General features: G+C 50.9%; 1 protein-coding gene across 1 annotated transcript; it reads left to right on the forward strand.

Moving 5' to 3' along the window:
- The first annotated feature begins 5,718 nt into the window (after window positions 1–5,718).
- LOC103649730 (protein DOG1-like 2) lies at window positions 5,719–7,371 on the forward strand. The gene is made up of 2 exons (XM_008675465.4): window positions 5,719–6,512; window positions 6,668–7,371. Exons 1-2 carry the CDS (start codon window positions 5,982–5,984, stop codon window positions 6,953–6,955), a joined length of 819 nt encoding a protein of 272 aa, XP_008673687.1. The 5' UTR covers window positions 5,719–5,981; the 3' UTR covers window positions 6,956–7,371.
- The last annotated feature ends 20,494 nt before the right edge of the window (window positions 7,372–27,865 follow it).

Here is a 27,865-nt window from a genome sequence, read left to right on the forward strand (position 1 = left end):
GCCGGTGGTCTTGCACCGGCTGCCATTGATATAGTGAGGGAAGAAATAGCCGGGGCGTTCCAAGATAAGCTCGGAGTAAGCATGATCAAACCAATGGGGGGAACGACAACATACTAACATGCAACCAACCCCACCTATGTTTGACCAGAGAGCCGGTGGTCTTGCACCGGCTGTCATTGATATAGTGAGGGAAGAAATAGCCGGGGCGTTCCAAGATAAGCTCGGAGTAAGCATGATCCCTGGGGGGCAATCATATCGGAAGCCTTATGACAGCCGATTTGATCACCACCCATACCCACAGGGAACCAGGATACCCGAGTTTGCAAAGTTTTCGAGTGACCAAGGAAAGAGCACGCGTGAGCACATAGGCCAGTTCCTAGCACAATTAGGAGAATTGGCCGACACCGAAGCATTCTGTGTGCGCTTATTTTCATTATCCTTAACAGGGACTGCATTCACATGGTATGCCACGCTCCCTCCTAATTCCATTTTGTCATGGGGAGACTTAGAGCAAAAATTTCATGAACATTTCTTCTCTGGTGATTATGAGCTAGATTTAGTAGACTTAGTGACCCTACGACAAGAAAAGGATGAATCGGTTAGTGATTATATCCGGAGATTCCAGGATACGAGAAACCGATGCTTTCAAATTCATTTAACAGAAAAACAACTGGCGGGAATAGCCTTTGATGGATTGCGCTATTATTTAAAAGAGAGATTAGAAGGCATCCAGTTCTTTACTCTAGCACAATTACATCAGAGAGCTTCGGCTTGTGAAAGCCGAAGCAAAGAACTAGTCAGAACGGTTCATCATAATGTCCCTATAGTAGAACACAATCAAAGTAGTTCGGACGATGAACCAAAGAAAGTTTACACTGCCGAAATAGTTTGGCCCGAGCAGGCCAAATCTTCGGTCTGCTCCTCCTTGCAGTCAGTTCAAAAGGAACGACAGGAGGAGGTTAAGTTTACATTTAATGTCGGCAAATGTGATAAGATATTCGATGAATTACTAAAAAATGGTAACATTAAAATTGATTATATCGTTCCACCTGCCGACGAACTAAAGCGTCGCGCATACTGCAAGTGGCACAACTCATTTTCCCATGCCACTAATGATTGTAATGTGTTCCGACGACAAATTCAATCGGCCATTAACGAGGGACGATTGAAATTTCAGGAGGACACGGAGCCCTTCCCAATGAATGTGATCGACTTTAATGGCAAAAAGGTCCTAATTCGGCCCAACACAGCCGATAAGGGCAAAGACAAAGAAGTCATCATCGGCAACGCACGGGAGGCCGATGGAAACAACAAAATTTCTTGTAGGAAAGTGATGGCCGAGAAGACTCCTGATGGAGGGGAGACACTGAAGGTAACCATCACAAACTCCAGCGCTGGGGGGCAAGCACAGACAAGGGGATATGCGCGAGAACCCATACTACGCATCGCGGACGGTCCGGTGTCTAGGCGCGGACGGTTCGTAACATCATCGGACGGTCCGAAGCGTTCCGGCGGACGGTCCGGCAATGTCGAAAAGCCGCGGCGACCACGTACTTTCAAACCACGACGACCAGAAATAGGTACGTGGAAAACTAACACGTTCAAGGCAACTGGTCGGTTGGTAAAATCTAGCCCGACCTTTGATCAATTATTGTCTAAATATGTGAAAAAGAAGGCTAGCCCCAGCGACCGGCCACCAAAGGGACCTCACTTACCCACCCAGGTGCGACGGCAGGTTAGGCCGATTGGACCACCACACCAATCGGAAAGGACGGGAGGTCATAATGTTCAATTAAGACCTAACGTACCTGCATGGACACCTCCACCACCATATCCACATATGCCATATTCATACACATACATACCTCCACCATACGTCCCAAATCAAATGTGGGGCATGCCACCATACCCATTTGGGATGCCACAGTACCCCGCTTGGGGGGCACACCAAACATATGTATTCAATAGGTTGACACCTCCAGTACAAGACCGATTGAGAACCCCTCAATCTGGTCCACGAGCACAGGCCCAGCAAGATTGTCGAACAATTCGGTCCCAAAGGCTGACTAATCCGGCAGAGGGGCATACAGCTACAACCTCCAACAGTACGAAAAAGGAAGACATCATTAAAATAGGAACGACAGATGTCGTCGTACAACAAAATAACGAAGGGCCGATGATTTTTGGTGAATCGGCCGACACAAACAAAAAAGAAAGTACGACTGTCAATAAAATAGCTGATCCAAAATACTCCATGCCCCGATGGTGCCCATCGGGATTGACACGATCGCAAAAGCGAAAATTACAGCGCCTTAGAGCAAAGGAGAATCAGGAGAAGGAGGCGGAAAAAATATTCAATGACACACATCCGCAGTATCCGCCACCACAAAAGAGATGGAGACCAAAGGCTGTTGAGGAAAATCAAACGGCCATAAAGATAGAAAATAAAACAACAACTGTGCAGCTCTTTGCAGGTATAGCAGACAGTCCGGCTATAAAGAACGGACCAACCGTACAGGGCGCGGACCGTCCGACCCCTGAGGCCGACTCATCCGCAATACACCATGACACCTGCAACGACGTACCAACACCCATGGAGGAAGACGGCCCGCAAGGAGAAGACCTGGTCGACTACAAAGCTACGCCAGAACACTTAGAAAATTAGGAAAGCAAGGTGACGAATTGGTCAGGACCAGTATGGCGCTCGGCGGTATTGGGACTAACAGTTCGATTAAAGCTAAAGGGGTCAAGTCTGTTGAGTCAACCATCGGGACTAAGGCCACTGCGTGTCATCCTAGTAAGTGTCAAGATGCCTAAGAAAACTGATGTGATCACATCGAGTTGGTTGCTTTTGGTTCGCTCAGCTCCACCAAAAGGCAGGGGGGCATATGTTGAGCACCGAATTGAGCATGCGGACGGTCCGGCCCTGAGGCCGGACGGTCCGCGGTCCGGACAGTCCGCGTCTGGGGGCCGGACGGTCCGCGCGTGCGCAGTGCAGATTAGGGTTCCGAGTTTTGTGTTACGGTTGTTAGCTAAAATCACGGGAAAAGCTCGGAAATTAGTTTGTAAAGGGTCCAGCCCCCCTCCTCTATAAATAGAGAGGTATACGGCCGATTTGTAATCAACAATCGAATCAATACAACTTTTATTCGCATTTTATCCTAGGAGTAGTTCTAGTCTAGTTTAGGTTTAGCCTCTCAATCTCCAAATTCTTCGCCTCTCTTCGACTCTACGCCGATTGGAGGAGTCTAGGTCGGCCGGCCCGAGCCTAGACAACCCCTAGGATCTCTCCTCCCCGACGGGGTCCCTCCCGGGAGCGAGATCCAGGCCGCCGCCGGCGACTTCCGCCGCTCCTGCGCACGCGCGGACCGTCCGGCCTCAGGGCGCGGACCGTCCGGCCGTCAGGCAGAGGACCCAAGCTCCTGCACCAGGTCGCGGACCGTCCGCGCCTGACCAGAGAGCACCGCCGCCTCACGCCAGGTCGCGGACCGTCTGGCTCCGTGCCGCGGACCGTCCGCGCCTGACCAGAGAGCACCGCCGCCGGTTCTTCTTAAGTATTTGGCGCTCCGAAAAGGCGTCAACAGCCCCCAAACCAATCCCATGTGGCATCGAAGTAATCGCAGTCTCATTGAGGCGAAGAAACCTCCGCGTGTTTGATAGTTTTGCGATACTATTCTGCAACACCAGAAGCTCACTGCGGGACCAGCAACGAGAGAGAGATACTGAAGATTTAGAATGAGAATGCGAAGATGTTTGAGCCTCCTGATTCCTGAACCAGTTCACCATCTGTTTATAGAAAATGTTTGGTCTGCTAAACAGTGCCAATGTACGCGCATGGCCAAATCTTTTTCAGTGCAGCCGGCAGCCGGCAGTCTCTCTCCAACATTAGCCTGATTCTGGTGGAACTGGAAAGGGACTGGGACAGGTGAGAAGGGACGGGATCGCCTGACCTGATGATCCACCATTGAATTGTTTGTTGGTTTCTTCCGTGGATTGTGACCCCCACGTGCCAAACGAGGCATCAGGATAGGCCAATTGCAGAGAGGCATTCAACTGCTGGCTGCTGCCGGCTGCTGGCTGCTGCCGATGTTTTCCCATTGTTCCTTCGGTCCCAAGGAAGGAACCCAAACCATCATTCAAGTGCAGTTCACCTGCGCCTGCGACTGGACCCTCTTCAGCTCCTCTATGTTTTTTCTTTTCTTTAATTTGATCAAATCGGTTTCTTTCTATACATGTCAATATTCCCTTTGTCCCAGTAATCTAAACTTTGACAGAATTTATATAAAATGATACTGGTAAATTTAGTATCACACTAAATATATGTTACACACCTTCCGTTTATGTTTTTGGATTTTCTAAATGCATTGGCTCTATCTACTTGTATTTAGACATAGTGTATATCTAAGTGCAGAGTAATATATTAAAAAAACTATAATATCTTATCCGACGCGTTGTGCGCATCCCAGCAGCGACACCCCGACAATTTTTAACCCGTAAATCCGAAACTCGATGGGATACTCTATCCGACGGATGCGGATATAGATGAAGATTTTGCTTTGCGGTGCAACCCGCACCTGACCTGAAATTTAGGCTAAAATTATTAATTGAATAAGTTCTAATTGAAATAAACTTCATGTAACAATTTTTAGGCTAAAATTAGTTATCACTTGTTCCTTTTATGCTAGCTTATTAATGTATTGATTGTCATTTACATGATGAATTATTTTTTATATTGATGTTAGTGGGTATGGGAAACCCGTTGGGTACCCGAAACCCGCATGGGTATGGATTTGGGCAAAATTTTATACCCGTTACGGGTATGAGTTTTTTAGCGGGCGTGTTTTTTCTTCGTGGGTACAGGTTTGGGCAAGTAATACCCAGCGGGTTTTTACCCATTGCCATCTCTAGCAGTGCCTGCTCCCGCCGTCGCTTGGGTCGCCACGGGACCTCCGTCTCTAGGCTTGGACAGGATGCACGAAGAGACGGACCGGAGTGGCGCGCTGTACCTGCCATTATAGATGGCCAAATGGGCCGTGCTTGACGGGCCGGCCCGAAGCACGGCCCATTTAATAGTGCCGTGCCGGGCCCGGCACGACAGCCGTGCCGTGCTTGGGCCGCTGCCTCGGCCCGCAGTGCCGGCCCGGCCCGGCACGATTATATTTTTTTTATTTTAGAAAATATAGTATATATATATTAAGATTTTATATTTGCTATTTTCAACAAAAACACTAGAGTTCTGGTGGTTAGTCGCTTACAGATAGTGCTCTCAGCCGTGTAGAACGAGGGCGTGGGTTCGAAACCTCAATTCCACACAGTTTTTTTGACGTTTTTCTGATTTATTGGGAACCTGGACACGTTAAACGGGCCGGCCCGGCACGGTTACCAGGCCGGCGTGCCGTGCTTGGGCCGCGTCTGCGGCACGTGGGCCGATTGGGCACGGCCCGATTATGTGTCGGGCCTGACGGGCCCGTGCCGGGTCGTGCCGGGCCGCCCGTTTGGGCAACTCTACCTGCCATCCTGCAACTTGAGAGGCCCACAGCCCCAGACCCAGACCCAGGGGTGATGCACATGCACCCATGCACGCACCAAGCTAGCTAGCACGACGTCGCAGATAAAGATCTCGTGGGTCCCACCCCGACGCCCACCGATTTCCATGCTCTCACATAGCAGCTAGCTATACATGGAGCGTTGCCGACCACAAAAAAAAAAAATCTTTTTTAGTACTAGAAGCTGCTAACTCCAGGAGTAGAACATGGTTTCTCTCAAGGAAACAATTTTTAAATATAATAACCCAAAAATATTTTTAAAAAAATTGGAAAATATGTACTAGTAGTGAAACCGAAAGAAGACTACTGGGTCCCACGCACTGGCCGACATGGACTACCTTTATAACGGGCCCGGGCCCCCCACAGCCCCACTACCATCCAAGCCATAGCGAGCGCCCACCGCCAACCCACCACCACTACGCCACACCGATCGCCATGGCCGCCACCACGCCGGCGCCTCCCTCCCACGGCGGCGGGCGCAACGGCACCCTCCCTCCGCCGCTGCCTTCCAACGAGTCCTTCTCCAAGTTCTTCGAGTCCTGGATCTCGGAGCAGTCCCGCGACCTCGAGGAGCTGCGCGCCGCGGCGTCCGCGGACCCCCCCGCGCCCGAGTCCGAGCTCCGGCGCCTCGTGGGCCAGGTGCTCGGCCACTACGCGCAGTACTACCGCGCCAAGGCGGCGGCCGCGGCCGACGACGTGCTCTGCATGTTCACCCCGTCCTGGACCTCCACCACCGAGAACCTCTACCTCTGGTGCGGCGGCTGGCGCCCCACCGCCGCGATCCAGCTGCTGTACACCAAGTCCGGGATGCAGCTGCAGCACCAGCTCCCCGCCTTCCTCGACGGCGGGGGCCTCAAGGACGACCTCGGCGACCTCGGCGCCGCGCAGCTCCAGGCCGCCGACCAGCTGCAGCGCCGCACCATCCGGAGGGAGCGCGAGATCGAGGACGCCGCCGCGAGCGCACAGGTGAGTCAGTAGAAGAGTGAGGTGAAAAGAAAAGAAAAACTCACCGTCGCTTTCTTTCCCCTTCAGTTTCAGTCTTCGCGACGACGTAAAATATCCAGTGAGGTAAACGACGAGCGTGTGTTTGTGTGTGTGTGTTTGCCTGCGTGCGCGTGCAGGAAGCGCTGACGACGGCGACGATGGTGGAGCTCGCGGGCGGCGGCGGGAGGGACGCGGGGGCCATGGACCGGGAGATGCAGGCGAAGGCGGAGGGGATGAGGCGGGTGCTGGAGATGGCGGACGCGCTGCGCCTCGAGACGATGCGCGAGGTGGTGGCGCTGCTCCGCCCCGCGCAGGCCGTGCACTTCCTCCTCGCCGCCGCCGAGCTCCACCTCGCCGTGCACGACTTCGGGCGCCGCAAGGACGGCCGCGCCGGCAACGTCGCCGCCGCCGCGCCGCCGGAGTGACGGACGCTGGCGCGCGTGAAACGATAACGGGCTTGCCTGCCTGCCTGGCTGCTCTGCTTTTGCTTGTGTCGTGTAGCTGGGGGGCTCCCTGTTCCAAGCGGCGCATGGCTGCGCCTGCTCGCGCGCGCGCGTTCGTTGCCCCTGACGTCGCGCTCGTCGCCTAGCTACCCATCCATAAAGGCTGCGGCTGGTTTGGTCAGCACGAGCTGTCGCGATAAGCTTCTGACCATTTGTTCCTCTTGCTGTGCCTGTGCACTGTGCAGTCGTGAGTCGTGACCATGCCTGTCTTTGGAGTAAAGCGAGATCTTGTTTGGGAGTAGTAGAGATGTTATGCTTCAGCAGTGAAATGAAAATAATAATTTGGATTTGGTTTCAGCGCGACAATGAAATAGATGTTGGACTGACTTTTGGGATCATGTTTACAGCAATCAACCGATTGAGATTTTTTACTGTTTAATCTTTTAAATTTAATATTTTAATAATAACTGTGGATAAACAATATATATTTTACATCTAATCTTTTCTCGAGGCGTCAATTTATCTCACGCAACAATTTCACGCTATGGCGCCAACACGTACATATGGCGCGACAAGGGTCGTCATGTTAGCGGAATGGAGGTTCTATCATATCGCGCTAGCGACCATGCAGATAGTTTGGCGTGATAGATTATGATAGTAATAGTTAACTGACGCGCGCGTAATCAATTTTACCTTCGGAAGACTGCACACGTACATAATTTTTTTTCCTCTGGATTCTATACTGAACGTCGGATCCATGATTTCAGGGCTGATCCATCGAGTGATAGCTTTTTAATTTATCAGTCGGAAACTGAACTATTTAGGCCCTGTTTGGGAACAAAGTTTTTGAAAACCACAGTTTTTGAAATACTATACTATATTTTAGTTATGACAATACCGTAGTTTATAATACCGCAGTTTTGAAAACTGAGGTCCAGAGCTAAGTTTAGAATGCCTTAAAACAACTATAGTATTTGCAATACTTCAGTTTTGAAAACAGAGATTTTACCCAGCTTGCCAAACACCATTATGTATATAATACTGCAGTATTTGAGAATACTGCAGTATTCTTCCAAAACTGCAGAAAAACTTTGTTCCCAAACACCCCCTTAACTACACTTGTCCCCCTCCCCTAACAATTAGGTGGATAGGTGATATATGTTCCAGAAAGTGATACCAATCAAGTGTGTTTGGTTGGATGTATAAGGAGGGATAGAAGGAAGCGGCCACAATTTCTACAATGTTTGGATGAGAGTTAAGTGGGGACGAGATAAACATCAAAGTGATTTTTTGGTGGAGGCGTGATCCCAAAAAATTGAGGGGACAGTGTCACCTCGCCTCATCTTACTTTGACCTCAAACCAAACATACCACAAATGAATTATCTGGATATAGTTTCCGAAATTATAAGGTCGACACAGAATCAGAAATTATAAGGTTGACATATTTAGCATCAAGAAACTTATATACATTAGAGTGAATCAAAATATGTAAAACATAATAAAAATGCATAGATGAATTATATCAGACATTGTATCTCTAACGTTCAATAGATAGAATGAGCTATATATAATATCATATGATATGTCCCCTTGCACGTCGATATGTTTTTCTCGGTAGGGTCCTAATAATAAACAGAGCATAGAAGAATCTGGTTCATTACTGCTCAAATTCAAAAGGATACAATAACATTACAACCCGCCACGACAGGGTACCTTAACCACGGAAGCTCCATTTGCAAATATCTTCCCAAGCTTCTTTGAATCATCACTCACCTTTACACGTGAAGGTTCAAGATAAGACATATAATCAAAATCATTTTACCAAAAATAAATGTTATCCAAAACTTCTAGGAGGGTTCGATTCGATATAAAAAAAGAGTTTTATTCCAGTATACTCTGACACAACCAATTGCACAAAATTTTTTGGTTCCACGGTTTGCACCATCGTCGTACTCCATATTTAAGTAGTACACATGTTAAAATTGTGTATAAATAGGGATTCGAACCATAGTTATTGGCTCTAAACCCGTATTTCCATAACCTAGCCACTAGAATACAAATGTAATTGCATTTTATATTCTGTATTTAAACATAAATATAAATCTTAGCAATGTACGAGTACTTTGCTAGTCACTCATAAAAAATTCTTTTTTAGAAAACAACTCGCCAAACAATTCAAGCCCCTTCACCATACCGGGTGGTGCTCGTTGCCGAGGCGACCCGGGGCTGCAGGCGTCGCGTCCTGCGTGCGCCCGGTGTGGACCGAGGCCTCCCGCATGAGTCGGGAAGTCGTTGCGCGATGCTCCGGGGGGCACCTGTAATACTCAAAAGTGTATAAAAGTATTTTATGGTGATATCCTTATTTCATGCGTCATATTTGCATCATGAAAAGAGCATATAAGTAATTAAGAGGGATTAATCAAAACAAATAATTCCAAAATAAAACAAAGTGCATCTTGTTGGAGTTTATATGTTTGTGCATTAAATAAAATAATAATAGTAAAAATAATAATAAGGATAATAAGATAATAAATACTAGAAGATAAATTACACCCTAAATTAAAATTAGGGTTTTTGCAAATGAGAAGAGGAGGAATGATATACATAATATAGTTATAATTCCAAAGTTGGTATTCTTAATTTCACAATATGATTGAGAATAAATTTGAAACAACTTTGAATTTAAAATTCGGATTCAAATTAAACTTAGAAATAGAGAAGAAAAGTAATAGAAAAGGAGAAAAAAATGGTGAATGGCGCGTGGGCCGAATCCCCTGGCGCGGCCCACTCATTTTCCCTCTACGCGCGCGGCCGCAGCCCAGTAAAACCTCAGCGCGCCACGGACCTGACGGGCGGTACCCCCTTGGCAGTCGCTCGCCCTCTCACCTCATGCGCCGCTTGTGCCGCTGCCAGGTGGGGCCGTCGGTGTCAGCTTCTTCCTGAACGGAACATCGCGAAGATCGCGCGCACCAGCCTTGGTCGTTGTTCCCTTCCCGAATTCCCCGTGTGCTCGGTGGCTAAATACGGACCTGTAGCCGCCCTTCCCTGCCATCTCTCGTCGCGCAACCCCACCATACCACTCACACCGCAAATCGCCGCCGCCGTAGTGTCGAAGGTAGCGCTGCGCAGTGGACAGCCTTAGCCGGCCATCAATTCGACCCGTGTTGGAACCGGACGGGAGCGCGGGTAACCGTGGTGGTGTGGGAGTGAATCCAGGGGCGCTCGAAGACCAGAGCCTCGACAATTGCTCGCCGGACTTCCCTACAGCCGCAAAGCCGCTGCGCGTCGGGGACCGACTACAACTCGCGCTCGAGGCCGGTAATTATTCATCTCTGCCGTTTGTATCGACCCGCACTACGCATAGCATGTCTCGGTTAGGCTTGTGGGGAAGTGGGCGGCCCACGGGGGCTCGCCGGAGTTAGTCCGCCGTGGGGAAGAATTCGTCACCGTCGCTCAGCCAGGTAGGGGGAGGAAGACCTAATGCGCGCCGTTGGATGTGTGTTGGACGGCTCGGATTAGAGTCTCATACCGATTCAGCCGCGTCTAACCACAACCATAGATCGCGAATCCGATGGGCGCAGGACGATCTCAGTTAGAGAGAAGAAGTGACCGTTGATATCTGATCTGAGGGTCAGCGTTGCTTACCGCTTCATTTAAACCTAGATCTAATCTGGGCCGCAAGCTGGTGATCCGACGGTCTAGATCGCCAGATACCCCTTCGGCCTTGGAACCTTGCATAAGAGCCCCTGCGTTTAGTCGAATTAGAACCCGCCGTCCAGTGGGGAGTTTTCTGAGTCTAGAGTATTCTTGCGCCAAGCCCCCTGCTGTCTCTGGTAATCTTGCGCCCAGTCCAGAGCCGACTGTAAATGGAATAATGAATTAGAAATAGATTTTTAATATGAAAATAAACCCTAGAACTTGTATAATCCATAGAAAATTCATATGAACCCAGAATTAATCCATTCCAATTTCTAAAATTTTGTAATAATATTGTCCATCATTTAGTGTCTCTGTTTTGACTTGAAAACAATTATAAAATTAATTTATCATTTAATCCTATTTCAAGTACATTAAACCTTAGGAAGTTCATAACTTGAAATCTATAACTCCAAATTTAATGATTCCAGTTCCTATGATCTCATTTTAATGTCTAGATTTTTACTGTATATTTTATTTACATGTTTGATGTGATGTTAATTTATGCTATACTATGTATGTATTGTGTTGATGCGAGTAGACGAGCAAGCCACTGTGGATTCTGAGGTTCAACAAGTAGAAGTAGCTGAGCAGGAGCTCATTGAAGGCAAGTTGTGCCCTTGATCACTTACTTTTTCCCAGCCATGTTCTTATTAATTATAATGATCTGCATAGGATAATTTTGATGGGACCCAATAGGTTACCCTAGTTTTGGCTATCTTTATACCTTGTTTACCACTGAAATATTTCTTTGGGTAGTACCTGCTATTGCTTTATGTGGATTTGGGTATGAAGATACTTTATTCATAATTACTCTTTTATTCTCTTTTATTATTACTGTTCATGTTAAGATCATTATGTTAATGGGAACATGGAGCGACCACCCGGGAAAACAGTGCTACCACAAGGGTATAATGGGACGCCCTTGGCTGATTAACTAGGAAAGCTAGTGGATGACTTCCTTATCTGAAAGGGGCAAGGGCAGTAGGGGAGTGGTCAGTGTAGGGAGGTCCTTGGGTTGATTTTGCTGCGATGGCGGTCAGGCGAGGAATTCCTGCACTGGAGCTTCCTATAAACTGTAGCGAGATTTCTGAAGCTAGTGGAACTTTGTAAAGGCCTCGTAGTGTTACCCTGCCTCGCCTCCTCGGTAGAGGTGTATGGGATTGGCCATCTCTTGGCAGATGGGTAACATGACTTGTGGGTAAAGATGCGCAACCTCTGCAGAGTGTAAAACTGGTATACTAGCCGTGCTCACGGTCATGAGCAGCTCGGACCCTCACATGATTAATTTATGGAACTTAAATTTAATTTGACATTTGCATCGCATTTGGGATTATTTTACTATTACTTTATTTATTACTATTAAGGTTTGGTATTTACTTACACTTAGTAACTGCTAATAAAATTTTGACCAACTTATAAAAGCAATGCTCAGCTTCAGCCCTTACTTTGTTGATCAGCCTTACACTTCACATGAACTCCCACCTTTGGTGAGTTCATGCACATTATTCCCCACGACTTGTTGAGCTATGAACGTATGTGAGCTCACTCTTGCTGTCTCACACCCCCCCACAGGAGAAGAACATGTGGTTCAAGTGGAGCCAAGTATCGAGGAGTTCGATTCGATCTAGGTGGCGTCTCCCAGTCAGCTTTCTGGCGCCAAGGATAGATTTTAGATCCTGCGATATTTATCTTTTATTTTTGTAAGTCTTCCGCTATGTAATAAATACTCTGATTATTATGGCATTTATCTCTATACACTCTGTTATTATATATGTTGTCTTCTTTGGCGCATGTATGAGATGCACCCGACTTTGTTCCTTAAAACCGGGTGTGACAGAAGTGGTATCAGAGGAAATGTTGACTGTAGGACGAAACCTAGATAGAAATGGACAAAACCCTTACCTACTTACCTTCTTCTGATTCATTCTATACTTACCTTACTCTGATTCTCTCTATACTTATCTTGATCTTGTCTCACCTTCTACTATTTTACTCTGATCATTCTTACCTTTTCTATTCTGATACAAGACGGATTTCACACCTTGGAATCCCTACCCCTGTGACATTTTTAAGAGATAGGAAGCCTAAGACAAAAATCGAAACTATTTTCTATATTTAAAAACGTTGTTTGATTGTTATGATGATAAATGTCTGATTTGCTTCTTTGATTGATTGAAATATTATATTTGGACATCTTAGTATGTACCACTATAAGGTAAGGAATTAGCTATGATAGGTAAAACATTAATCTGCTTAGCTAATAAATCCCCCAAAGTAACATGATTCGTAATTACTCGCCTTGTCTACAATTCTTCCTTTCTTACCCTGTATTTCTAACCCAGATGGACTACCCCTATAGTGTTAGAAGAGAGCACTATAGACATGATACTTGGTATGTCATGGTTAAGAAAGGCAAAGATAGTTTATACACTGGGCTAAGGGAACCTTAGAACTCACCAGTTCCAAAGGAGAGAGATTTGAAGTTGAAATTACAGTAACTACCACCATCAGACTAGTGGCATTCTTAGTAGATGAGAAGTTTGTGGGTGGCAACATCTGTGAAGTTAGGGATTTTTTGGATGTCTTTCCAGAGGAGTTACAAGAGTCTGCGTACATTCGTTCGAATTCCTCACCTTGGGGGAGCGCCAGTTCTATTTGTGCAGAAGAAAGATGGATCGCAAGGGATGTGCGTGGATTATAGAACCCTTAATGATGTCACTGTGAAGAACAATTATCCATTACCCCACATTGAAGATTTATTTGATCAGATGAGAGATGCAAGGGTATTCTCGAAGGTTGATCTCCGATCGGGTTATCACCAAATGAAGTTAGGCCATCGGATATTCCCAAGACGATTTTATCGACCCGATATGGTTTATATGAGTTCACTGTTATGTCATTTGGACTAACTAATGCACCAGCCTACCTTATGGATCTGAAGAATAAGGTGTTCATGATCTGGACAGATTCGTCGTGGTTTCATCGACGATATTTTTATTTATTCCAAGAGTGATAGTGATCATAAGGAACATCTGAGATTGGTGCTACAGAAGCTACGAGATAATCAACTCTACACCAAGTACAGTAAATGCGAGTTTTGGATTGACGAGGTGCAATTCCTTGGACATATCATTTCTAATGGAGGGATATCAGTGGATCCTGCTAAAGTCAAGGAAATAGTGGTGTGGAGCATACCCACTATAGTTACCGAGGTCCGGAGTTTCTTGGGACTTGCAGGATATTATCGGAGATTTATGGAAGGATTTTCTGAGCTCGCTAAGCCTAAGACCTCGCTTCTGGAGAAGGGAAGAGAGTTCAAGTGGGACGAGAAGTACCAAGATAGTTTTAACCAACTAAAGAAGAGATTGATGTCGCCACCAGTGTTGGTTATGCCAGACCTACAGAAAGGATTTGATATCTATTGTGATGCATGTGGCCAAGGCTTAGGATGTGTGCTCATGCAAGAAGGACATGTGATTGCCTATGCGTCTCGTCAATTACAGAAACATGAATTAAACTACCCCATGCATGACTTAGAACTGGAAGCAGTTGTGCATGCGCTAAAGATTTGGAGACATTATATCATGGGGACTAAGTGCCAAGTGTACACGGATCATAAGAATTTAAAGTACATATTCACTTAGAAGGATCTCAACCTTAGGCAACGCCGTTGGTTGGAGCTTATTAAGGATTATGATTTGAAGATTCACTATCACCCGGGCAAGGCAAATTTGGTTGCAGATGCCTTGAGTCAAAAGGAGCATGTTCATTCAGCTGTTGTTGCCCAGCTACCCGATGAGATTGTTGAGGATTTTAGGAGACTTAACCTGGGGATAGTTGCTCACACTAAAGGAGTTATTATTGATGTGGAACCTACCTTGGAGCAAGAAATCCGCAGAAGGACAAATTAGTGATGCTAAAAGATAAGCGATTAAGGATCTGAATTACTGAAGGACGAGGTCCAGAATTCACGAAAGATGAGCAAGGCACCATATGGTTCAAGGATAGGATATGTGTTCCTGATATTGAAAGCCTTCGTGAGACTATTTTAAAGGAAACCCATGACTCGGATTATTCTATTTATCATGGGAGTACGAAGATGTATCAGGATTTGAAGTAAAAGATACTGGTGGTATGGATTGAAGAGAGATGTGGCTGCACATGTGGTTATGTGCGAGGTGTGTCAAAGAGTTAAGGCCGAACACCAAAGACAAGCTGGACTACTACACCCATTAAAGCTACCTGAGTGGAAGTAAGAAGAGATTGATATAGATTTCATTACTAGATTGCCTCGCATCTCGAAAGGATATGATTATATGGGTTATTGTGGATAGCCTGACCAAAGTGGCTCATTTCATTCCGGTCAAGACTACTTATAAGGTATCTCAATTGGCAGAGATATATATGGCTCGGATTGAGTCTCAACACGGTGTACCGAAGAAGATCGTTTTGGATAGAGGATCACAGTTTACATCCAGATTTTGGAAAAATTTTCATGAGAATATGGTTACGAAGTTGAATTTTAGTTCGACCTACCATCGTCAGATTGATGGACAAACTGAAAGGACTAATCAAGTATTGGAGGACATGTTGAGCGCTTATGCCCTTCAGCATGGTAGTAGTTGGGACAAGAGTCTACCTTATGCTGAGTTCTCATATAATAATAGTTACCAGGCCACTCTGAAGATGTCACTATTTGAGACTCTATATGGCGGGAAATGCAGGATTCCTCTACATTGAATCAGACTGGAGGAAGACAGATCTTTGGACCTGAACTTATACAAGAGGTAGAAGAACAAATTCGTATAATTCGAGAGAATTTGAGGGTAGCTCAGACCAGGTAAAAGAGCTACGCTGATAATAGAAGAAGACCACTTGAGTTTGAGGAAGGAGATTATGTGTACCTCAAGTGTCGCCACTTCGTGAAATGAGGAGATTTAAAGTCAAGTGCAAATTGTTCCCTCACTTTATTGGACCATTTAGAGTTTTTAGGCAAGTTGGAGAGATTGTCTATTAACTCGAGCTACCTGATAATCTATCTGATGTGCCTAATGTATTCCATGTGTCTTAACTTAAGAAGTGTATTCGTGTCCCTGAGGAACAGTTACCAATGGAAGAGCTCATTGTTTAGGGTGATTTGACTTATACGGAGTACCCGATCAAGATTTTGGATACATTGGCTCGAGTTACAAGAAATAAAGTGATAAAGATGTGCAAAGTACACAGGAATCACCACGGTGAAGATGAAGCAACTTGGGAAAGAGAAGAAGAGCTTCGTATAGATTATCCCCCACCTTTTCCCTAGATCTTCCTAAATCTCGAGGACGAGATTATTTTTAAGGGGGGTAGGATTTGTAATACTCAAAAGTGTATAAAAGGATTTTATGGTGATATCCTTATTTCATGCGTCATATTTGCATCATGAAAAGAGCATATAAGTAATTAAGAGGGATTAATCAAAACAAATAATTCCAAAATAAAACAAAGTGCATCTTGTTGGAGTTTATATGTTTGTGCATTAAATAAAATAATAATAGTAAAAATAATAATAAGGATAATAAGATAATAAATACTAGAAGATAAATTACACCCTAAATTAAAATTAGGGTTTTTGCAAATGAGAAGAGGAGGAATGATATACATAATATAGTTATATTTCCAAAGTTGGTATTCTTAATTTCACAATATGTTTGAGAATAAATTTGAAACAACTTTGAATTTAAAATTCGGATTCAAATTAAACTTAGAAACAGAGAAGAAAAGTAATAGAAAAGGAGAAAGAAATGGTGAATGGCGAGTGGGCCGAATCCCCTGGCGCGGCCCACTCATTTTCCCTCTACGCGCGCGGCCGCAGCCCAGTAAAACCTCAGCGCGCCACGGACCTGACGGGCGGTACCCCCTTGGCAGTCGCTCGCCCTCTCACCTCATGCGCCGCTTGTGCCGCTGCCAGGTGGGGCCGTCGGTGTCAGCTTCTTCCTGAACGGAACATCGCGAAGATCGCGCGCACCAGCCTTGGTCGTTGTTCCCTTCCCGAATTCCCCGTGTGCTCGGTGGCTAAATACGGACCTGTAGCCGCCCTTCCCTGCCATCTCTCGTCGCGCAACCCCACCATACCACTCACACCGCAAATCGCCGCCGCTGTAGTGTCGAAGGTAGCGCTGCGCAGTGGACAGCCTTAGCCGGCCATCAATTCGACCCGTGTTGGAACCGGACGGGAGCGCGGGTAACCGTGGTGGTGTGGGAGTGAATCCAGGGGCGCTCGAAGACCAGAGCCTCGGCGATTGCTCGCCGGACTTCCCTACAGCCGCAAAGCCGCTGCGCGTCGGGGACCGACTACAACTCGCGCTCGAGGCCGGTAATTACTCATCTCTGCTGTTTGTATCGACCCTCACTATGCATAGCATGTCTCGGTTAGGCTTGTGGGGCAGTGGGCGGCCCACGGGGGCTCGCCGGAGTTACTCCGCCGTGGGGAAGAATTCGTCACCGTCGCTCAGCCAGGTAGGGGGAGGAAGACCTGATGCGCGCTGTTGGATGTGTGTTGGACGGCTCGGATTAGAGTCTCATACCGATTCAGCCGCGTCTAACCACAACCGTAGATCGTGAATCCGATGGGCGCAGGACGATCTCAGTTAGAGAGAAGAAGTGACCGTTAATATCTGATCAGAGGGTCAGCGTTGCTTACCGCTTCATTTAAACCTAGATCTAATCTGGGCCGCAAGCTGGTGATCCGACGGTCTAGATCGCCAGATACCCCTTCGGCCCTGGAACCTTGCATAAGAGCCCCTGCGTTTAGTCGAATTAGAACCCGCCGTCCAGTGGGGAGTTTTCTGAGTCTAGAGTATTCTTGCGCCAAGCCCCCTGCTGTCTCTGGTAATCTTGCGCCCAGTCCAGAGCCGACTGTAAATGGAATAATGAATTAGAAATAGATTTTTAATATGAAAATAAACCCTAGAACTTCTATAATCCATAGAAAATTCATATGAACCCAGAATTAATCCATTCCAATTTCTAAAATTTTGTAATATTATTGTCCATCATTTAGTGTCTCTGTTTTGACTTGAAAACAGTTATAAAATTAATTTATCATTTAATCCTATTTCAAGTACATTAAACCTTAGGAAGTTCATAACTTGAAATCTATAACTCCAAATTTAGTGATTCCAGTTCCTATGATCTCATTTTAATGTGTAGATTTTTACTGTATATTTTATTTACATGTTTGATGTGATGTTAATTTATGCTATACTATGTATGTATTGTGTTGATGCGAGTAGACGAGCAAGCCACTGTGGATTATGAGGTTCAGCAAGTAGAAGTAGCTGAGCAGGAGCTCATTGAAGGCAAGTTGTGCCCTTGATCACTTACTTTTTCCCAACCATGTTCTTATTAATTATAATGATCTGCATAGGATAATTTTGATGGGACCCAATAAGGTACCCTAGTTTTGGCTATCTTTATACCTTGTTTACCACTGAAATATTTCTTTGGGTAGTACCTGCTATTGCTTTATGTGGATTTGGGTATGAAGATACTTTATTCATAATTACTCTTTTATTCTCTTTTATTATTACTGTTCATGTTAAGATCATTATGTTAATGGGAACATGGAGCGACCACCCGGGAAAACAGTGCTACCACAAGGGTATAATGGGACACCCTTGGCTGATTAACTAGGAAAGCTAGTGGATGACTTCCTTACCTGAAAGGGGCAAGGGCAGTAGGGGAGTGGTCAGTGTAGGGAGGTCCTTGGGTTGATTTTGCTGCGATGGCGGTCAGGCGAGGGATTCCTGCACTGGAGCTTCCTATAAACTGTAGCGAGATTTCTGAAGCTAGTGGAACTTTGTAAAGGCCTCGTAGTGTTACCCTGCCTCGCCTCCTCGGTAGAGGTGTATGGGATTGGTCATCTCTTGGCAGATGGGTAACATGACTTGTGGGTAAAGATGCCCAACCTCTGCAGAGTGTAAAACTGGTATACTAGCCGTGCTCACGGTCATGAGCAGCTCGGACCCTCACATGATTAATTTATGGAACTTAAATTTAATTTGACATTTGCATCACATTTGGGATTATTTTACTATTACTTTATTTATTACTATTAAGGTTTGGTATTTACTTACACTTAGTAACTGCTAATAAAATTTTGACCAACTTATAAAAGCAATGCTCAGCTTCAGCCCTTACTTTGTTGATCAGCCTTACACTTCACATGAACTCCCACCTTTGGTGAGTTCATGCACATTATTCCCCACGACTTGTTGAGCTATGAACGTATGTGAGCTCACTCTTGCTGTCTCACACACCCCCCCCCCCACAGGAGAAGAACAAGTGGTTCAAGTGGAGCCAAGTATCGAGGAGTTCGATTCGATCTAGGTGGTGTCTCCCAGTCAGCTTTCTCGCGCCAAGGATAGATTTTAGATCCTGTGATATTTATCTTTTATTTTTGTAAGTCTTCCGCTATGTAATAAATACTCTGATTATTATGGCATTTATCTCTATACACTCTGTTATTATATATGTTGTCTTCTTTGGCGCATGTATGAGATGCACCCAGCTTTGTTCCTTAAAACCGGGTGTGACAGCACCCTTGCCTTCGGGAGGCAGAGCTTTCGGCCCGTCGGACCACAGCATCCTCCAGGAGATTCTTGAGTTCTCCCTGGATACGCCGCCCCTCGGTGGTGGATGGCTCCGGCATTGCTCGGAGTAGTATAGTCGCTGCAGCCAGATTCTGGTCGGCCCCGCTGGAGGCCGGGGGCAACCTTGCCCTGGCATCGTCAACGATACGGCGCTGGACATCCCGGGCCTGATGACGCGCTTCTCCGGCGAGTGCTCGGCCTGCCCACTCCTGCTCGATGTTTTGCCGGAGCTGCACAAGTTGCCCTGCTTCCTCGTCGAGCTTGGCCTGCATCTCGCGGATTTGCTCGAGCTGTGTGTCCTGACCCCCCGCAGGGACTGGGACCACAGCTAGCTCCCGTAGGATGTCAACGCGAGGCGCAGGCCCAGGGGGATCGTCATCCTCCGGCATACCGAGGTGGTTGCCTTCGTCGTGACCCCCTAGATCGACGTGGAAACATTCGCGACTTGGGCCACAACCCTTGTCGTCAAGGCTGTGGCCATCATCGGAGCAATCGGAGAGGCAGTAGTCACATGCGGTCATGAGGTCTCGCATGGCACTAGGATCGTGGAGCCCGGAGAAATCCCAACCAGAGTCAGGACCGTCCTCTTCCTCAGAACCCGGAGGCCCGTAGGTTGAGACGGTCGTTAGTCGGTCCCAAGACGACCACATGTGGTACCCCGGAAGGTCAGGGTATGCCTTTACGAATGCGCTCACCGAAGCGGGGTCGCTTGGTGGATCGAAGCTGAATCTAAAAGGCATAGGGTGGAAAACGAACGGTACCTCTTGATCGATGGACGGTGGCGAAGTCGCGTCGGGGACGGACTGCACCGTTATCTCAGGTACGAGGCTAACGCCCAGCAAGCCCTTCGTGAGTGTGCTGGTGTCATCTATCCGCTTGGGGTTGGCACATTGCGGGGAAACGACATCCGTCGTTGTCTCTGGTGCGAGGACGACGCCCGACATGTCCCTCGCTGGGGTGCCGGTGTCGTCGACTCGCTCGACAACCGACGAGGTGCCGCCTCCTGCCTGGCCACGGTTGCCCCGTCTCCTCCTCCTGCATCGAGGAAGGTGGCGGGACAAACCCGGATGCTGCTCTTCCGCCACGGGGGAAGACGTCGTCGAGTTCGCCGCCGCCGGGCGAGCTGACGACCATCGTGGTTGCTGTCGCGCTGCGGGGGGAAGAGTACCATGTCGTAGCTGCCGTCGAGGGACATGAACTCGAGACTCCCGAATCGGAGCACCGTCCCGGGCTGAAGAGGTTGCTGAAGACTACCCATCTGGAACTCAACGGGAAGTTGTTCGTTAACACGCAGCATGCCCCTACCTGGCGCGCCAACTGTCGGCGTTTCGACCCCGGGGGGTCCCTGGACCGACGAGTAAATTTGTCGCTGCGCGTCCCAGCCCAGATGGGTTGGCATGAGATGGAACACAAGGGAGAAATGCGGCTCATGTTATCCCGCGCCAGGGGGTGTGCTCGTAGTAGGGGTTACAAGCGCTCACGCGAGAAAGAGAGTGAGCCTGTTCGTTAACTCGTCTCTCGCGCGACCCTTCTCTCATGAAGGCCCTGGACCTCCCTTTTATAGATGCAAGGAGAGGGTCTAGGTGTACAATGGGGGGTGTAGCTAGGCGCTAACGTGTCTGGCAGAGAGGTGCCTGGGCCCTGTGTACATGCCAACGTGGCTGTCGGAGAAGTGCTTGAAGCCTGCGTAGGCGATAACGTGGCCGTCGGAGAAGTGCCTGAGCCCTATAGAAGCACAGCTATCGGTGTTGTTGGGATCCTGCTGACGTCTCCTTGTTTCCGTAGGGGGCTGAGAACCACCGTCGTCACAGACGCACGCGGGGAGCCATCATTACTTGTTACCGGGGTGAGCCAGATGGGACGCCGGTCTTGTTCCCCCGTAGCCTGAGCTAGCTAGGGGTAGGGTAATGATGTATCCCCCGTGGCGCGGTCGGTCCGAGCCCAAGGTCGGGCGAGGCGGAGACTTCTCCTGAGGCCGAGGCAGGGTCGGGCGAGGACGCGGTTCCTCCCGAGGCCGAGGTTGAGGTCGATCCCTGGGGTTGGGCGAGGCGGAGACCACCTTCCGAGGCCGAGGTTGAGGCCGAGCCCTAGGGTTGGGCGAGGCGGAGACCTCCTCCCGAGGCCGAGGCCTAAGGTCGGGCGAGGCGGAGCTTCCTGTTGCGCCTGAGGCTGAACTTGCTGCTGTCAGCCTTGCCCGGGTGGCTGGCATAGCAGTCGGAGCGGGGTGAGCGGCGCTGTTTTCCTGTCAGATCGGTCAGTGAAAAGGGCGAAGTGACTGCGGTCACTTCGACCTTGCCGACTGAGGCGCGCGTGCCAGGATAAGGTGTTAGGCGATCCTCGCATTGAATGCGCCTGCGATACGGTCGGTTGGAGAGGCGATTTGGCCAAGGTTGCTTCTTGACGAAGCCTGCCCGAGTTGGGCCTCGGGCATGCCGAGGGTGCGCCCACTGCCTGAGGAGGCCCTCGGGCGAGACGTAACTTCGTCCGGGACTACAGTTCCCGCCCGAGGCTGGGCTCGGGCGAGGCAAGATCACGCCCCTTGGTTAGATGAAGCCTTGACCTGAATCGTGCCCATCAGTCTCTGCGGTTTGTGCTGATGGTGGTTGCCAGCCGTGTTTAGGAGTGTTGGGGGTACCCCTAATTACGGTACCCGACAAAGGACGAAGGCCTTTAACGTTTAACATTTGTGTTGCCTTGTTTTATGATTCAGTAATAAAAAACAAGTGACCAACATGTGAGTGTGTGGATGATAATGTTCATGTGGATCCTATAGAGAACCTAACCTAAGAAGACTCTTTGCAGTTGCTTATTATTAAGGAAGTTGATAGGTCCTTTCAGCTCGGTGCCTTGAATGATGGCTTGGATGTAGAAAGGTTTGTGTATGACAATGCAAATAAAGATGGAACCCATGATTATGATGACATCTTCCAAGAATTTGAGGATGATGTGCTAGTGGTTGTCGGCGTTTCGAGACCGGGGGGTCCCTCGGGCCGACGAGTGAGTGTCGCTGCGTGCCCCAGCCCAGATGGGTCGAGCGCGTGGGCGAGCGCGAAGGGGGGAAGGAGCGAGGCGGCTGGTGACCGGCGTGAGAGAGGTAGGAATCCCGCGGCCTTCGTGTTCGTCCCGCGCCCAGGTCGGGTGCGCTTGCAGTAGGGGGTTACAAGCGTCCACGCGGGAGAGGGAAGCGAGCGGCCCCAAGAGAGCGCCTGTCCCATCCTCGTCCCCGCGCGGCCAACCCTCTCTAAGAGGGCCCTGGTCCTTCCTTTTATAGACGTAAGGAGAGGATCCAGGTGTACAATGGGGGTGTAGCAGAGTGCTACGTGTCTAGCGGGGGAGAGCTAGCGCCCTAAGTACATGCCGATGTGGCAGCCGGAGAGATTTTGGCACCCAGCTGGTGTGATGTCGTGGCCGTCGGAGGAGCGACGGAGCCTGGCGGAGGGACAGCTGTCGGAGCGGTTGAGTCCTTGCTGACGTCCTCCTGCTTCCGTAAGAGAGCTGAGAGCCGCCGTCGTCACAGAGCATGCGGGGCGCCATCATTGCCTATCTGGCGGAGCTAGCCAGATGGGACACCGGTCTTGTTCTCTGCGGCCCGAGTCGGCTCGGGGTAGGGTGATGATGGCGCTTCCTGTTGACGTGGCTGGCCTGCGCCCTAGGTTGGGCGACGTGGAGGCTCCTCCGAAGCCGAGGTCGAGTCTGTCTTCCATGGCCGAGGCCGAGCCCGAGCCCCTGGGTCGGGCGAGGCGGAGGTCGTTCGGCAGAGGCCAGGGCGGAGTCCGAGCCCTGGGGTCGGGTGAAGCGGAGTTCGTCGTCTTTCGGGGCTGAGCCCGAGTCCGAGCCCTGGGTCGGGCGGAGCGGAGTTCGTCGTCTTCTGGGACTTAGCCCGAGTCCGAGCCCTGGGTCGGGCGGAGCGGAGTTCGCCGTCTTCCGGGACCTAGCCCGAGTCCGAGCCCTGGGGTCGGGTGGAGCGGAGTTCGCCGTCTTCTGGGACTTAGCCCGAGTGCGAGCCCTGGGGTCGGGCGGAGCGGAGTTCGACGTCTTCCAGGACTTAGCCCGAGTCTGAGCCCTGGGGTCGGGCGGAGCGGAGTTCGCCGTCTTCCGGGACTTAGCCCGAGTCCGAGCTCTGGGTCGGGCGGAGCGGAGTTCGCCGTCTTCCGGGACTTAGCCCGAGTCCGAGCCCTGGGTCGGGCGGAGCGGAGTTCGCCGTCTTCCGGGACCTAGCCCGAGTCCGAGCCCTGGGTCGGGCGGAGCGGAGCTTCCTATGGTGCCTTTGGCAGGGCCTGACTGTCTGTCAGTCTCACTCTGTCAAGTGGCACTGCAGTCGGAGTGACGCAGGCGGCGCTGTCCTTTTGTCAGGCTGGTCAGTGGAGCGGCGAGGTGACGGCGGTCACTTCGGCTCTGCCGGGGGGCGTGCGTCAGGATAAAGGTGTCAGGCCACCTTTGTGTTAAATGCTCCTGCGATTCGGTCGGTCGGTGTGGCGATTTAGTCAGGGTTGCTTCTTAGCGAATGCAGGGCCTCGGGCGAGCCGGAGATGTGTCCGCCGTTGGAGGGGGGCCTCGGGCGAGACGGAAATCCTCCAGGGTCGGCTGCCCTTGTCCGAGGCTAGGCTCGGGCGAGGCATGATCGAGTCGCTCGAATGGACTGATCCCTGACTTAATCGCACCCATCAGGCCTTTGCAGCTTTATGCTGATGGGGGTTACCAGCTGAGAATTATGAGTCTTGAGGGTACCCCTAATTATGGTCCCCGACAGTAGCCCCCGAGCCTCGAAGGGAGTGTTAGCACTCGCTTGGAGGCTTTCGTCGCACTTTTTTGCAAGGGGACCAGCCTTTCTCGGTTGCAATTTGTTCCGGTGGGTGCGCGCGAGCGCACCCGCCGGGTGTAGCCCCCGAGGCCTCGGAGGAGTGGTTTCACTCCTCCGAGGTCTTAATGCCTTGCGTAACGCTTCGGCTGGTCTGGTTGTTCCCTCATGCGAACTGGCCGTAGCCCGGGTGTACGGTTGGGGCCCAAGTTCTCGGGCTGGTATGTTGACGCTGTCAACGGTTCGGCCGGAGCCGGGTTTGCGAGAGCAGCCCCCGAGCCTCTGCACAGGGCGAGAGGGCGATCAGGGACAGACTCGGCTTTTTTACATACGCCCCTACGTCGCCTTTCCGCAAGGAGGAGGGGGGAAAGCGCCATGTTGCCCTCGATGGGCGCCGAACATGGTGTCTCCAGTGAGCTGCAAGCGGGTAATCCGAGTGGACGTCCATGCCCCGTTCGTTAGGGGTCGGCTAGGGGCCCAGAGGCACGCCCAAAAGTACCTGCGGGTGATCTGCCGGACCCGGTCCCCTGGCGACGGGGTCCGAGGGCTCGATGCCTCCCTCTGATGGGATTCCGTTACAAGATCGCTCCTGCTGGTCTCGGAAATGTCCTAGGGTACCTCGGGAGCGCAGCCCGAGCCTTGGTTATGTATCGAACGTACCCCTGGTCATCCCTCGCTCGGCGTCTGAGGCGGCTGTGAACCCTTCGGGGGCCAGCCTTCGAACCCCTGATCAGTAATGGGTGCGGAGCCCGAGTAGCCTGAGGCGGCCGTGGAACCCTTCGGGGGGCCGGCCTTCGAACCTCTGACCAGTAGTGGGTGTAGGGCCCACGTGATCTGAGGCGGCTGTTGAACCCCTCGGGGGGCCAGCCTTCGAACCTCTGATCAGTAGGGAGGCTCGGAGCCCAGTTCCTTCACGGGGAAGGATCCTTTTCAAGGTATCCCCCTTTCCCGGTCCCTGTTGCAAGAGATAGAGAAAGAGGAAAAAAGGAAAAGGATACGAAATCGAACGACGCGGCGTACCTTTTTTGGCGCGGTTATTACGGCGAAGGCGAAGCGTCGCCCGCTTCTCCTGCCATAGGAGCCGCCTGTCCCGCCGCGGAGTCAATGCGACGGGGCGAGTGGTTGGCGGGGCGGCCGTCGCGCATGCGCGAGCCGTTCGAGGAACGGATCACGGGCGCGTTGTCTTCACGCCGTGAGAGGGGGTTCTCTTGCTGCCCCCGGATGGGACGTGAGCTAGGCTGACGACGTGACCGCTGCTCCCGCCCGCCTGCCACCGTTATTACTGTCGGCCCATTTTTGACCGCATTGACCGCCGCGCTAGGCTGGAGCTGCTGGGTCGTGCGCTGGGTCATCTCGAGTCGCGGTATTGGTTCCGCAATCGAGGAGGCGAGGTGGTGGCGCAAGGGGCGGTGCAGTCGCTTGCATGAAGCATCCGGCGCGCCGGTTGCATGACGCGTGGGCCTGGGCCTCCAGGCTGGGCGCGTTGGGAGTTGGAGAAGCGCGTCCACTTGGCGCGGTTGCATGCCGCTTGCATGGCTGCCCGCCTCTTTCGCCCGTTGGTCTGGGCAAAAGTGGAGGGTCACTTGTAACCGCTGGGCGGTAGTGTGTGCCGCGCACGGCGGTTTGGCTTCTTCTGCTCTGAGCCGGCTTGCATGACATGCGGGACCCAGCCCCCGTGCCGCAGGGGAGGGCCTTGGAGCGTGTTGGAGAAGACTCAGCCCGTGACGGTTGGGGGCGCAAGTAGGGAGAGTTGCCTTTAAAAGGAGGGCGACCCCTTTCGGAAGGCGACCATGTCTTCTCGCTCCCTTATGCATCGCGTCTTTCCACCTTTCAAGCCCCCGGATGGGGGATACCCGCCGTCTTTTCGCCTCATCGTTGGAGGAATGCAACTCCATGGGAGTTGGTACCTTTCAGCCATCGTTCGGCTTCAAGGATTTTCATCATGCAGCCCGGCCGCACCCCTCCACCGGCGGTCACCCAAGATGGTGACCTCCAGCTTGATGGTGGGGGAAAGCGAGCCGGGCTGCGGCCTCTGCCCCTCCCTCAGCCTCAAGGATTTTCATCACCAGGGCTGGGGAGGGGAGTGTGCCGAGTTGGGGTCGGCCCCTGCATGGGCGGTGGCCCGCTCCTTCACTCAGTGATCGGAGGGAAGGGCAGTCGTCGTCCGTGGCGCTGGCAGCTGCAGCGTGCCTGGCTTTCGGACGCGAGTGGCTTCGGAGCCGCTCGCGGCGCCGGCGTCTGCCACGGCAGCTGGAAGAGGTTCCTCCGCCGACGGGATAGCCAGGGCCGCCCACGGACCGACCTCCAACTCTACGGCCTTCTGCCCGTCCTTGCCTCACAAGTTTGGGCATGGGCGGGGGCCTCCTAGCAGCAGCACCCGCCCTGAGGTCAGTGCTGCCGCTGTTCGGCCCCCCGGAGCAGAAGTCGTCGTCGTCGCTGCTGCTGGAGCAGGTGACGGCGCGCCGTTCGTCGGTCTTCTGTTGCTCCGCAGGCCCTCCCCCATGGAGTGGGGTTGTTCGTACCTGCGGAGGGGGAACCGGAGTTCCGTTTGTAATGGCAGTCTGAATGCCAGTGTTTTTGTTCATTATGGCTGTCGAGGCCTGAACATGTATGTAATTTTGGCACGGAGCCGTGTTTTTTCCTCATTTTCGAGCACTAAGACTCGCCTGTTGATTATCTGAACCGCTTCACCAAGCATGAGTCGCCCCGTGTCAAGGTGACGAGTGAGGTATCCGTATCCCGGAGGCGTAGGAGTCCCTCGGCTCGGTCGGCCTTGTTGTCTGAGGCTCCTCTAGCTTAGTTAAAGGGACCCCTTGGCCGCTCTTCGACGAGCCGAGGCCAGGGGTAGCGATATCAGCATGAACAGAGGCGGAGTTGGCTCGAAAATGAAACCTGGTTGGCCGGAGCCTAGCCGGGTTGTCCATTAGCGGGACCGACGCCGGAGTTGACCAGCCGAGGCCTCGGGTCGGGCTGGCGCCCTTGGAAGATGGCTGGCCGAGGCCCCAGAGGTGACCGGCCGAGCCGCCTACTCGGGCCGGATTCCCGGAGAAGTCCCTGGCAGCGATTGTCCGGGCGTGGCGATGACGTCGTCCTCCAGAGTGGGGATCCCTGGACCGCGTCGCCGTCCGAGGCTAGGTCGGACCTCGCTGAAGGCGTCGTCGATGCCGAGGGTGCTACTGCCCCCTTCCAGCGTCAAGACCCGAGCCTGCAGGATTAGAGTGTCTTGTAGTGTGTGCCTTCTGCGGCCGCCGAGGCCAGAATACACACCCTCGCTGTGTTGTAAAGCTGCGTCTCCTTTCCTCTTGTTTCGAGTATCTGGACTTTTTTGTCGGTAACAGGGATGTTTGTGCGAGCGAGAATTGCTTCTCGCGGAAGGTGATGAGTGAGGTATCCGTATCCCGGAGGCGTGGGAGTCCCTCGGCTCGGTCGGCCTTGCCGCTTACGCGCACTTTCACCCGTCCATGAGGCCCTATCACCGACTCAGTCGAGAAGGCTCGAAGGATCGCTTCGGCAGAAGAGCTTCCAAACGTGAAGACTTGTTCGGTCCGCGGAATCACTTTATCCGAACGCGAGTTACTTATCGCAGAAGGTGATGAGTGAGGTATCCGTATCCCGGAGGCGTAGGAGTCCCTCGGCTCGGTCAGCCTTGGCTGCTTACATGTACTCCGTCGTCTTCAGGATCCACTTTTCGAAGTAGTCAGAAAGCACGAAAGATATTCTGGCAGAAGAGATCTTTTTTCGAGGAAAATTTCAACGCAGAG

The sequence above is a fragment of the Zea mays genome, chromosome 3 (genome assembly GCF_902167145.1).
Source record: "Zea mays cultivar B73 chromosome 3, Zm-B73-REFERENCE-NAM-5.0, whole genome shotgun sequence".
In the NCBI taxonomy this organism is placed as follows: Eukaryota; Viridiplantae; Streptophyta; class Magnoliopsida; order Poales; family Poaceae; genus Zea; species Zea mays.

Coding starts and splice junctions, on each gene's coding strand:
- LOC103649730 (XM_008675465.4), top strand. CDS start 5,982: ATGGCCGCCACCACGCCGGCGCCTCCCTCCCACGGCGGCGGGCGCAAC. Junction 6,513..6,667: donor ACGCCGCCGCGAGCGCACAG/GTGAGTCAGTAG, acceptor GTGCGCGTGCAG/GAAGCGCTGACGACGGCGAC.